Genomic DNA, 13,058 nt, shown 5'->3' on the forward strand with positions numbered 1-13,058 from the left:
AGTCAAAGATCCAATGCCAAGATCAAGATCACTTGAGTAGAATAATTATCCTTTTAATAAACTATGCATAAAATAAAATAAAGGGTTGTATATGGAAGACTGCCCATAATCAACTGAAAGAGAATTCTTGAACTCTAGTCCTTTATAATGTGAAAAAGAGAGATTACTAAGTTAAAATTTGGTAAAGATACAACGACAAAATTAGCCTGTGTTCCCCTTACTGCCTCTATATGTCTACTATGAGATCTACCACCTAATGTTATGTACTCAACTTCTGTAACCTCTCTCTCTCTCTCTCTCTCTGAGGGGGAAAAGGCTATTTTTAACTTAAAGATGACACTTTTTGCATCTTCTAAATTCTACAGGGGAAAAAAATGGGTTGTCCAGGTACCAGTTGATGGTAGTATCAAAAACCAAATGGTGACTTTTTCCTGCTTCCGCCTTCCCCATATTGTTCGTTCCATTTTCTCAACTCGTTCATACTGGCTGCATCGAAGGAAACAGATGGTCCCACCTAAAAACAGATATCAAATTCAATGTAATATTAGTCCAGAATTCCTTCCACCGAGAAGAAACCATAAAAGCTTTGGAAGGTACATTCATTTTATAAGCACGTCCGTCTCCTAGAACGATATGAAAAGCGTTCGTTTAAATACAATCCTAATAACATTATGCCATGTGAAGCCTTATAGCATAACTTGGGTGTGGATTTTACCTTAGTTTTAGCTTGAGTAAAATCATCCAACTTCAGTGGTCTTAAAAGTGGAACTCCATCAAATTTAGCACCCTGCAAGGAGATCATACAAGTGCCAAGGCCAAAGGTATGGTCAAGTTGAAAAAAATAAAATGTATATTCTGATAGCTGATATGAGAGTAAACCCTACTTATTTCCTGGGAGGAACTCGTGAGTTCATTATGCATTTTGTCTCATCAGGATACTTGGATCTGGTGTTGCATTAAAATTTTCCTAAATTCCTATCATTGTCTCCTTTCATGACATAAGTAACATTGAAAAGAAGTCACAGCTTGGAATACCTAAGGCTAGATGAATAAGTTCATAATATTTTCCAAGAGCATGAATGAACAACTGATGTAAATCAAGGATCTTATAATGGGATAAGGTAGTTTATAGTATAATGCATTCATGTTCACTTTAATAAGTTGATTGTTTGTGACAACAACCAACAGGCTGAAGGTTCTCGTATTGTTCACCTTGCTTTCTTCTTCTAGCAACTCATGGACAGGTCTGTATGCTGCAGCAATACAGAGGTTCTGCAATATAAAATGTGAAAACTAGTTAAGAGATAAGTACCAATCGACTCTGTTTGCTAAGTATGAAACTGTCATCACCTTCAGGTCGCTCCCAGAATAACCTTCGGTAGAATTTGCAAGTTGTTCCAAGGGAAACCCAGTTTCGAAATTTTCTCGAGCTAGAATTATCTTGAGTATTTTATGACGGTTATCAGCATCTGGCAGGTCGATGTAGATCCTAATGTCAATCAAACAAATCACAGACTTCTTAGTTTGCCATTTGTGCAAAAGACATGAAATAAAAATAGACGCAATTTGTACTCTGGTGCAAAAATTACCTTCTCGGTAAACGACGAATGACAGCATCATCAAGGTCGAATGGCCTATTTGTAGCACCAAGCACAAGGATTCGCTGGCTGTCTTTTGACCTCAAGCCATCCCAAGCTGCCATAAATTCATTTCTCATTCTTCTAGTTGCCTCATGCTCATTAGCACCACCACGAGCACCAAGTAAGCTGTCAACCTGCACCCAGCACACGGTGAAAGATAGTAATGCACTAAGCTGCTGTCAGATTCAATCATTTCAAATATCATTCTGATAAATTGCACTTTAAAGATACTGAATAAAGTAGCAAGAGCAAGGTTTCAGTGATTTGAACAAGGACGCACAAAAAAGATGGAAGTGGTCTCACCTCATCGACAAAAATTATAACAGGAGCCAGCTTGCTGGCAAAGGAAAAAAGTGAACGAGTAAGTTTTTCAGCATCGCCAAACCACTGCATCAAAAGGCAAGCAAAAACTATTAAACCAGTATATGAATTCGCTGGTGGAAGCTTTAAGAATAACCAGATTAATACACAAAGTGAGTACATCTCTGTTATGTTTTTCTTTGTCCTAACGAACTATCTATGAGCGGCAGGAATGACAACAGAGGAAAAGTTCAAAGAAGATAGTATATTATTTCACTTACCTTGGATGTAAGTGTTGAGCCAGTAATACTAATGAAATTTGCACCCGCTTCTGTTGCAAGTGCCTTCGCCAACAGGGTTTTTCCAGTTCCAGGAGGACCAAAAAGTAATATCCCTTTGCAAGGCTGACAAGAAAATTACATTCACAGCTGTGAAGGGGAGCAGAAATGAAATTGCAAGTAGGAGGTGTAACAGTAGTTTACCCGCAGCAAATTTCCACGGGTGAAAAGCTCAGGTCTCCGCATTGGCAGGATCACAAGTTCATTTAGTGCCTTCTTCACGTCTTCAAGTGCACCCACATCATCAAATTTCACACCAATCTCCCCTGGAGGAACCACTGCTGAAATGAAGTTGTTCTCATACTCATCCTTCGCAAGATTCTGCAATTTGTATGGCATAAATATAATAGAACGATGCAAAGTAAATTCGTGGTATAAGTAAGCAAAAACCTTCAAATTTTGGGACGGTTTCTTTGATGCTGTTTCCTGCTCCATTAACCTCAAAATTGCAAGTTCAAGACTACACAAGACAACCTACAGCAGTCAACATGATGCAGATAAAAGCTGGTTCTCAGAAAACCACAAGCAGAGAGATAATTACCTCTCTCGAGGAACCTGCAACCGATCCCCCTTGACTGAAGGAAGGAGACATGAGGATAGGTAATGACTTCTGGCCCAGCCAACCACCTTCTCTGCTTCTGAAAACCATAAAAAACATAAGAAGGATGACATGTATTCATAAGAAAAGTGAGTAAGAGAATAGTATAATTTTAATAAAGTTTGATCTTCTGCATCCATTTTAATATGAATCATGCATCATCTACAGGCTACAGCACCATGATCTGCAAGGCTTCACTATTAAAAGCAAAAGAAACAAGAATAAACAGAACTTTGCCGTATTTTACACTCAGTTGCATGACTCATACTACATTACAGTGCTTCCTGTTGGTATCTAAGTCAATTCATCATTCGTGGCAGTTAATGTTGTAGTACGGCAAAAATCAACCTTTTCTCATGATGATTGGGTCCCCCCTTCACAACTAGGAGTATGAAAGTATCTACACAAGAAGAGAATGAAAATCTTGCACAACAACAATTAAAAGACTGCTTTGGAACCCCCAAATAATAAGATGAAAGACAACCAACTGACTCCACATCTCTTTCATCAAGACAAAAGACAAACACTAAGCTCTTAGAAGATGTCACCATACTGTTCGATAATCATTGATCCTACTCTTTTTGCATAAGAAGTCGTCGATCCTCCATGTTGATGAACTTAGTTGTGTTAGCTCTGTTAGGGCACTTAATTAACTGCCTAGCACAAAAACTGAAATGAAATTACTTATAATAGCTTACAATGTTTAGGTGGGTCCTTTGGAAACATATGACATCACGTATCATTATCTGAATGGAACACACCTCTTATAAACAAAGCAAAACAATCCTATCTACAGTCAAATAATTCCATAATACACCAGGATGAATGATGGGGCTGAAAAATAATCACTCTAGTCTGCATAAGAAACTTGTCCTCCTAAGACAGAGATTCAGAAAGACCTGAACAAGATATTTAGATCAAGATGTATTATAGCATGCAGGAATTCTAAGTTTAGCATACTCATTTTCATCTAAACATAGATCTGCAAATGAGTTTCTTACTCTGTCTTGACAGTACAACACCATCAGTGTTTAGATGTAACAAGTCCATGCATGATAATTCATGTTCTTCGAGAACCTGAAATAAATAAGCACAGCCTCTTAATTGAAGTGATTAAGACTGAGCAGCTTTGTTGTGGGATGAAAGACAAACAACATAAAGTATGTCAAGACGTGATTGCAAGTCTGCAATGAAATTACAAATGAACCTTGTGCAATTCGCTCAAGTTGTTTCGTGATATTATAATTCTCTTGTCTTCCTCAATCTGTTTGTTGAATATCTTCAAGAGATCTTCCTCCTGTGATCATCAAGAACATTCTGTAGTCACTTCCTATTACAACCTTATTTTATATTATCAAGTAATACCAAATTGGAACTAGCTTATTTATCAGATTTTCAGGCGGTGCACGTCTAATTGATTTGTATTACTCTGTAGTCTCTGCTACAATGGGATACCAAAGATTTTCAGAATGTATAGCAATGAATAAATAATCAAGACATAATAAAAGCTTTTGAATAAAAATTCTCGGACACATGGAAAAAATTGATGAAAGGAAATTCAGAGATGCTTTTTAGATAGATGGTCAAGTGGAGAAAAACCAAGTCATCACAAAAATAAGAGATTTTTCATCTGGATCCGAATTGAAACAAATTTTTAAACGGTGACAATATCATAAAGAAGTACCTTCGGCAGATCTAAACACATCACATTAGTGAATAGCTTATATACTTCATCGTCTCCAGACCGTTTAGAAGGTTTTAAGCCCTCTGCAAGTCTCTTCAAAAGAGGCTGAGAAAAAAACATCAAATATCTGAGACAACATCAAAAGTAACAAATAACAACAGTCCTTTTCAGTCTAGTTAGTACTGCTAAGCAAAGCTTTGGAGATGGCGGATGCATATAAAAAATATTTAGAGCTACTGAGAGTTACCAACTTAGCAAGACGGCCCAAGTTTGGAAGTACCATTGTCTGTCAAAAACCAAAAAGAAAGGTCAGGAGGAGGTTGCTTTGTTGAGCTCATAGGAGCTACAAATGACCATGATATGCTGAGCACAAAAAGGCACAAGTGGAATCGGTTTACATATTGGAACTTACAAATTTGTCATTCTCTTTTGAGTGTGATTCTGCTTCTATTTTGCTTTGTCCACAAATCAAGACCAGAGGACCAGATAATTTGTCAAACATCTCTTGCATCTTACTAACAAACTCTTTGCGATCCGACTTTGAGACTGCCCTTGATAGCCACAAAGAAGAATCTGGAAAGTAGACCACGAGTGGCTGTTGTGTCTCCAAAGTCTGCATTAATATTAATGTCGTTCCAGCAACTATAAGATCCCCAAATAATATATATGGATTTTTCAAAACATAGTTTCTCATTGTCATCTAAATCTTGCACCTCACAAAGCACCTCCATCGCAGTATAGCTGTCATGTGTTTGAGCATTAAGATCATGTTCGATATCCTTCACTGCAATTTGAAGATGATGGAAGGGGTGGAGGGATCAGGATATTATAAACTGCAGAAAGCAGCACCTTGCAGATTATTGTTCTAGGTTCTAACAGTGGTATTCAGTAAGTAAAATATACCATTGAGCCAACACACTGAAGGTTTTGCAGTAGCTTCTGCACTTTTTGCTTCGTTTACTTCCTCTGTACTCTTGCAACTAATATCAAATACAACGGCTACTTGGTCTTCATTCACTTCATAAACCTCTCCTCGTTGACCGCTAGACAAAGTCCTGAAAGATATAGTGTAGAAAAATCAACCAATTCAAGTAAATGAAACTGCAAGTACAGAAGAAACTAGAAACTAGAAACTATCACAAAAGCACTGATGGGGTAGCAAAGGATGCATGCCAAACAGCTGGATGAGTACATGTTTATGAATTAGCTGTTCCAGAAACTCAACAAACATTCTGTTTTAGGACATGAGATTAGTAGCTACTCCACATGCATTTCAATAACTTACTAACCTACCTGCCACGAATAATAGTATAAGCATTTGTTGGACCATCCGGTGTTGGTATCTTTCCCAATAAAACCCTGTGACAAATTGGATATGTCAATGAGAAGGTGCAGATAAGTTGAAAGATTATGGTCAATGTGCTTTTCTGAGTCGAGAATGTAAATGAGGCACGTCTCAACCCCCAACAAGTACCCCCACTCTGACAGCCGGAATGAGTGTGATCTATGAGAAGAACTATAAAGGTGGACAAAGAGGCTCACTTCTCAGATTCCAATTCCCTACAGCCAGATTCCCTCTCTGCAGTGATGAAGATTGTATTCTAAAGAATTTGGCTTGAATCTGACTCTTCAGTATTACAATAATTCAGGCTTTTGACAGAGACAAACTTCCCACATGAGAGACATAATCCGTTATGAAGCCAGAAAATGCACATCATTTGGAACATCTTTCTACCCGAATGTATGTGCTTATATATATATGCAGTTTATACCCTATTTAAAAGTATGTCTTAATAACTTGTGCTACAAAAACATTAAAATTATTCAAATGGATTCAAATCACAAATTCCCCACCTAGCATGTTTGCACAATTAGAGGTTTTTCCTATTTTCAGTTGCATAATTGATGCTTGTATTATGCTCTTCCTTGTTACTTTTGAAGGATCAACATTTTTTCTTGCCTCTCCTGAACTTGGAAGAAAGACATACTTCTAGAAGATGGTAGTGGAGTCACAAAGTCTTCGTATAGAGGATTGATTCGTAGTCGATGGTAATTTTAATTTTCTGTTAAATGCATCATGGAAGAATTTCTACTCGTTCCTTCAATTTCTTAGACAGTTAGACACTAAATGAATTACCTACATGCAACTACAAGCACTAAAAAGAGTAGAAGGAACTACAGAAAAACAATAGGGAGCAATTATACACGAGAAATACAACCAGTAGCTCATACAAGAGATGTAATGACAAGGGAAAGTGGAAACAACAAAAACAATCAATTTTTCTTGTTAAATTTGCACTAATTGATTCTACATGACACATGATGTTTAGGGTACCAATTTAATAAAGAAACTGTGCATTCAATACAAACTGAAAGAAAACAGCCCCAGTAATGAATATCGGAAAATAAAAATATACTCCCTCCGTTCCATAGTAGTAGAGTCATTTTGCCATTTTGGTACGTTCCATAATAGTGGAGCAATTTCCCTTTTTAGTAAAAGTCAACACATTTCTTATCACTTACTTTACTCTCTTATTTTATTCTCTCTTCATCACTCTACCTTTTTCATTTCCTACTTTATTCTTCCTTTACTTAATCCACTTAACACATTTTTTCTAAATCTCCGTGCCGGAAAGAAATGTCTCCACTACTATGGAACGGATGGAGTATATCTTTATAGTAAATAACATAACACCATTAAGCACATCTAGCAACAAGTTAACAATGTTGAAACTCTTAAATGAAAAGGTGAAAAGCTAAGTATATTGACAAATATCATGTGAAGACATTTACCTATTATTTGCTTCAATGCAAATGGATGGTCCAATGTACTTCACTCGATCCCCTGATGAAAGAACAATATGATATATCACAAAAGAAATGACAGATTATAATAAAGAAAAATAACACCATATGATGATTGTAATGGAAAAATATACTACTACAAAATAATTTGTAGGCTAAAGTAAAACACAATTGTATACAGACTTTCATTATGTGGCAAAACTCAAAAGAAAGAAAACTATAATCCCTTTCATCTATAATTTAAGTGATCAAGTTGGTTAGGTATACCCAAAATTCTATTTGTGGAAATAGCAAATGGCCTTGTATGTAAGGGGGGGGGGACGTGTGAAGAGTAAGAAGAAGAATTCACCAAGCTCTTAACAATATGAGGCTATCACCTGAACACGCAAGCTCATATGCCATGGTATAGAAAGAAAGAATGCAGACTTAAATTTTTCGATAAATGTGCCAAGAGATTGTGTGCTCAAGTAGGGTCTTTTAAGACACCTCCAACAGTAACATAACGTTTTACCACATTATAGTTTGGCATGAAAAAGTATATTACCTTTCTTTAGTTTCTGACTGGCCACATTAGATGTTTCGGTAGTTTCTGGGTTTGAAGATGCTGAGGAGCTTCCAGATTCTCCAGAAACACTCTGCAATACGAAGATCACAAACTATTAAATATATATCTAAGTTACATAGATTCACATACCCCTCATGGAGATCCAAACTACAGCTGCTTACTTGTGAAACCTAATATCCAACAACTTCAGGTGAATGGAAGGATTACCTCACTTATTCAATAGTAGCATATAAAAAAACCAAAAAGTTTCTTGATCAGGGACACCATCAGTAATGAGCGATAAATACCAAATCTGTTAATTAAGTTGTAAAGATTCTAAAGATTATCATATGAAGAAAACGATATGTCACAGATTTTCTCTTATTCCCCTTCATTTTCATTTGAGTCCTAATACAGAACCAAACCTCATAAATAAAAGCATTACCTTCTCAAATTCTTCAATATTGCACGGAATAAGCTTTCTTATATCTTCAGCTGAGACATTAATATCAACTTCATCATCACTTCCATCAGTTCTGCCCTCATCGCTGCTGGTATAATCCTCATCATTGCTTGCATCATTTTCATCTTCAACCTCAGACTCTGACATACCTTCAGAGTTCTCCTCTTCCGACTCACATTCATCTTCATTTAAATCCTGAAAAATTAACCACAAGACGGCATTGGAATACTTCATTAAGTAGGAAAATGTTGCTTCAGCTGGGCAGCTTTATCTAAAACAGGAGCACACACAATAAAGATCAAGAACAAGAACGCATGCAAAGAGGAGGGGGTTATATCCTCAGGATCAGATTTCTGAAAGTATGGAGGGAAATGTTGCTTAAGTTTCACTCATTGAATAAGATAATGTAAGATTTTGTAAAACATGATTGGTCGGCCAAAAAGATGGAGGGAAATGAAATTACAAACTCACGTATGGAGCTAAAATGCTGCTATCAAGGACCAATACTGGTACTTGTAAATCCCGAGCAAGTGCTCTGACCAATCTTTCCCGGTACAGCTCCGTACCTTCAAACCCAAGTGTTATTCTTAGCCATAAAAGATAGAAACAAAAGTTGCAAATTAGTTGACAACTTTCCAAGAAGCATACACTGAAAATGAGGAAACTGACTAGAGCAGATCAAATACTCACCCGGAATGCTCCGAATCAGAATTCTCCCACTAGCAGAAGCCAAACGGCCTCCATAGTCTGTAGTCAATTTCTTATGTTTCAGATGGGAGGCTGTGCATTCCACAAGAAGGTTTTTAGTGTTTTCACTGCAAGAACAATAACTTTAAGTACTAGCAAGTAACTATATGCAACTAAAGAAATATAGAATCAGGCAATCAAGAGATAGCACTTACTGGATATAGTAAGGGAAATTATCCCACGAGACTGTTATCTTTTCCCATGGAGTAATCCTTCGCAGGAACTCGTTTCTAAATCTTTCTCGCCAAGTTAGAAATGGGGAATCCTTCTTTTTATTATCCATGGAAATCTTTTCATTTTTAAGCCACTCCCTTTGATCATGCTCCCCAAGGCATGCATGTGCATCACAATGTCTGGAACTGTCTGTAATATTTTCCTTGGGAATCTTTTCCTTTTCACAATCCACCACATCTTTGTTAGGAACACGCTTATCCTCACTGGCATTCCTTCCATCGCCTTCGGAACTATAAAATCTTAGTGACGAATTTATACAGCAAACATCTGGCCTTGAACTTGATCTTCTATAGCATCTCTTGGATGAAAGCCCTGATAATAAAGAATAATTTGACACATATTCCTGGACCAAGCTACTGGCTCTTGTCGCAGTGCTCAGATATTGTCCAGTGGGATAATTTCGACAGCTAGAGCTACAAAAATATTTGCTACGCTGAACCACACGATTCCATTGGCTTTTATACTTAAGTTTCCTTGCATACATCGGAACTTGTTCGCAGAAAAGTACAGACCTGAAAGATGAGAAGCCCACCGAGTCGGAAATACTTATTTTATTAAGCTTCAATCTACAGTCCAAGGAGCTTCGTTGCTTTAGATGAAACTAATCAATCGAATACTGTAAATCCCTTATTCAATATCTCTCCTTAAAATCACTTATGCCAACTTTCAACGGAAAAAATTATTTCTAGAATATGCAGGTAGTTCGTTTAATGCCTTATAAGCAACTATTATTACTCATTTTTCCTGGCTGCAGAACCATCCCAGAGGCCACCTCAGGCTAAGTCAATGACAGTAGAACTGTGATTATATTGTAAATGTGTGTGTGTCTGCATTAAGATGTGTATGAAAAATCCCACAAATAATGTACAATTCCAGAATTCATCATGAGTACGTTTCTTGACAAGGCGAATGCAACTAATGTAGCAATGTCATTTATAATCCAACGAAAAAAGAAACATTATCTATGAACACGATTGATAAAGATGGAACCTTTACACATTCAATTACCAAAAATGGCATAATTTAGTAGTAACAAGTATCATTATCGTCCATTTCTGAACATTACAATGAACCATCCCAATAAAATATTATAACAGAAATATTAATTTTTCCCCAATTGTTCTCACTTCCAGAGCATAACGAGCCACCAATCCAGAAGAAAGATATATACACACATATATTGAATGTGGGAAATAGGAACCTTAATGTTACCTTTTATGTATACTTGAGTTGGGGAGTAATACAGACACGGATCAATAAATGAAAATGAATGAATGGGATGAGAAACAGAGGTGCGGGGCACCCACTAATGGGGGAGGCGATGGAGAATCGGAGATGGTGAGTGCAATTCCTCGCGCTGTGTGTTTTTTATGTATTTTCAGTGCAATAGGGCGATAAGATCTGGTGGATTCTTCAGCAGGTAAAAAATTAAGGGTTTCGGTAAATTTTATTTTCTCATAGTATTTCAATTAATTCATGTGATAAGCATTTTACTATTAATTAAAGGGACACTGCCCCTAATATCACAAAAAATTTTAAAATTTATTTGTTTCTATAAATTTTGAACTTGCATATAATATCACAAATTTAAATAGTTATTAATTTATTTTACCAGTGATAAAATCTAACATTAAAATGAGATGGACAAAACGATGAATGGTATGCTACATACTTTATGTGAGCTCCTTATGTTAGCATCACTCTCGTTTGACGCACGTTTAGTGTTGTTTATTTTGATTTATATATTTAGTTTGATTCTAATACATTAAAAAATGACATTGTAATTTTTAATTTCACAAAATTCATAAAATTCAAAGCTCGATTTGCTCATTTTCTCTATAATTTCAAATATATTAATAAAATAACAAATCAAGCTTTGATTTTTATGGATTTTGTGAAATTGAAAATTCCAATGACATGTTTTAATGTATTAGAATCAAACTAAATACTAGTACTATATAAATCGAAATGACCAATGTTAAACATGCGTCAAACGAGAGTGGTGCTCACATAAGGAACTCACATAAAGTATGTAGCATATAAGGCTGACAATTTTTGACACGACACGATAATCCGACACGAATGCGCACGAAATTATTGGGTTTGGATCAAGCCTTATTGGGTTTGTGTCCTTATCAGGTTGACCCGATAATTCCGGTTTGGGTAAAATGTTAGATACGGATAACCCATTAAGAAATAATATTATTATTTTTATTATTATTAAAAAATACTCCCTTCGTTCCACGGTAGTTGAGTCATTTCATTTTCTGCACTCGTTTTAGAAAAATGATAATAAATAGTTAGAGTGAGAAAAAATAAAGAAAGTGAGAGAATAATGTAGATAAGACTCTTATCTACCTTATGATGTCACTTACTTTACTTTATCTCCATTTTAACTATTTATTATCACTTTCTCCAAAACGAGTGCAGAAAATGAAATGACTTAACTACCGCAGAACGAAGAGAGTATATTTTACTTAATTTTTAAATTTATTGTAAATCAAGTTTAAATCACATAAAACATATTAGATTTAATCGTGTAATATTAGGTTATAATCGTGTAATATCAGGTTCGGGTCGTTATCGTGTTGTGTCAACCTAAATTATGTCGTGTCGTTAACGGGTTCGTGTCGGGTGTGGGTCATGTTCGGTTTTAAAGGTAGCAGGTTGGGTTCATGTTCGGGTTTAGAGTTTTCTTAAAAGGTCGAATTCGGGTTAGGCCTTATTGGGTTAGGTCGTTATCAGGTTGACCCGATAACGACCCAATCCGCACGATTTGTCACCCCTAGCATATCATTTCTCATGGGTAACCATATCTGGCTTTTAGGACTTTGTAATCACATCATTATCAACAACTAGTTAAATTCGTGATATTATATGTCAAGTTTGTTTGTGAGAAAAAACAAATTTCTGAAAAGTTTCATAATATTAGTCGTCAATATTCCTTGATAATTCTTGATATCAAATTTAATATATGGTAGTGATATTTATTTAATAATTTATTTTTGAGAAAAATACTTTTATATGAAATATTCACTCAACCCTAATAGCTACAATTGTTCTCATCTTTGTCCACTTGCTAATTTTTTCGATTTATTTGCGTCAACAATAGTAGGGTAGTGCATCATCAACTACGTCTCAATTGTGCTTATGTTTTATTCCCTTTCTCAATTGTCACATAGTTGATATCTCACGAAATTACTTTTCCTTCATATTTCTTTCAAGGTTTCACAAACCTTGAGGATCGTAAGAGGGGGATGCCATAATTATAGAATTATCATCCTAATAAGGGAAGGAGAAATATACCAAAAGGAATTTTACTGATTTCTTATTGATTAAGTATGGCCAGACATCCTATGTCAATGGAGGCAAGCCCAAGAAAACGCCTAAACATTGGCAACAAAGGGCGAATCCAGACCCAAGGAAATAGCCATAACAATCAATAATTAATCAAACCTGGGTATATTTTCCTTTCGATATTAAAATTATATTTCCATAATTAATTCCTTAGTATCTTATCTCCTAGTTTATCCAATACTTACAAACTTAGCCAATCATAAATAAATACTTATAAAACAGAGTAGTAAAGGAAACTTACAAAATATATATTGAAAAACCTTTCCCGAGGGATAATTTACAATAGGAGTAAGGATGGAGGGTTACAAGAGAGAGAGAGAGAGAGGGTTCTTATCTCAACACATGAGA

The 13,058-nt window shown here is 35.9% G+C and overlaps 1 protein-coding gene across 2 annotated transcripts; it reads right to left on the reverse strand.

Annotated features, from left to right (window-relative positions):
* Positions 1 to 106: 106 nt before the first annotated feature.
* LOC121762190 lies at positions 107 to 10,764 on the reverse strand. 2 transcript variants are annotated; one of them, XM_042157996.1, is made up of 25 exons: positions 10,566 to 10,764; positions 9,275 to 9,865; positions 9,063 to 9,187; positions 8,844 to 8,938; positions 8,355 to 8,567; positions 7,910 to 8,000; positions 7,354 to 7,405; positions 5,854 to 5,919; positions 5,464 to 5,615; positions 5,274 to 5,344; positions 4,973 to 5,173; positions 4,808 to 4,846; positions 4,561 to 4,665; positions 4,084 to 4,173; positions 3,878 to 3,953; positions 2,820 to 2,916; positions 2,669 to 2,738; positions 2,423 to 2,599; positions 2,222 to 2,344; positions 1,944 to 2,027; positions 1,590 to 1,774; positions 1,351 to 1,489; positions 1,213 to 1,272; positions 716 to 787; positions 107 to 514 (listed from the first exon to the last, which is right to left on the reverse strand). In XM_042157996.1, the coding sequence occupies exons 2-25, from the start codon at positions 9,835 to 9,837 to the stop codon at positions 407 to 409; spliced, it is 3,054 nt and encodes a 1,017-aa protein (XP_042013930.1). In that variant the 5' UTR covers positions 9,838 to 9,865; positions 10,566 to 10,764; the 3' UTR covers positions 107 to 406. The 2 variants fall into 2 exon arrangements, with proteins under 2 accessions (XP_042013930.1, XP_042013931.1); XM_042157997.1 differs by lacking the exon at positions 5,854 to 5,919.
* Between the last annotated feature and the right edge of the window lie 2,294 nt (positions 10,765 to 13,058).

Source organism: Salvia splendens, chromosome 13, assembly GCF_004379255.2.
Source record: "Salvia splendens isolate huo1 chromosome 13, SspV2, whole genome shotgun sequence".
NCBI classification, from domain to species: domain Eukaryota; kingdom Viridiplantae; phylum Streptophyta; class Magnoliopsida; order Lamiales; family Lamiaceae; genus Salvia; species Salvia splendens.

Excerpts from the sequence above, each read along its gene's own strand:
- LOC121762190 (XM_042157996.1), bottom strand. The coding sequence starts at position 9,837 with ATGTATGCAAGGAAACTTAAGTATAAAAGCCAATGGAATCGTGTGGTT. Across the intron at positions 5,345-5,463 it reads TTCAGTGTGTTGGCTCAATG|TGAAGGATATCGAACATGAT; the intron begins GTATATTTTACT and ends TTCAAATTGCAG. Across the intron at positions 5,174-5,273 it reads CGATGGAGGTGCTTTGTGAG|ACTTTGGAGACACAACAGCC; the intron begins GTGCAAGATTTA and ends ATATTAATGCAG.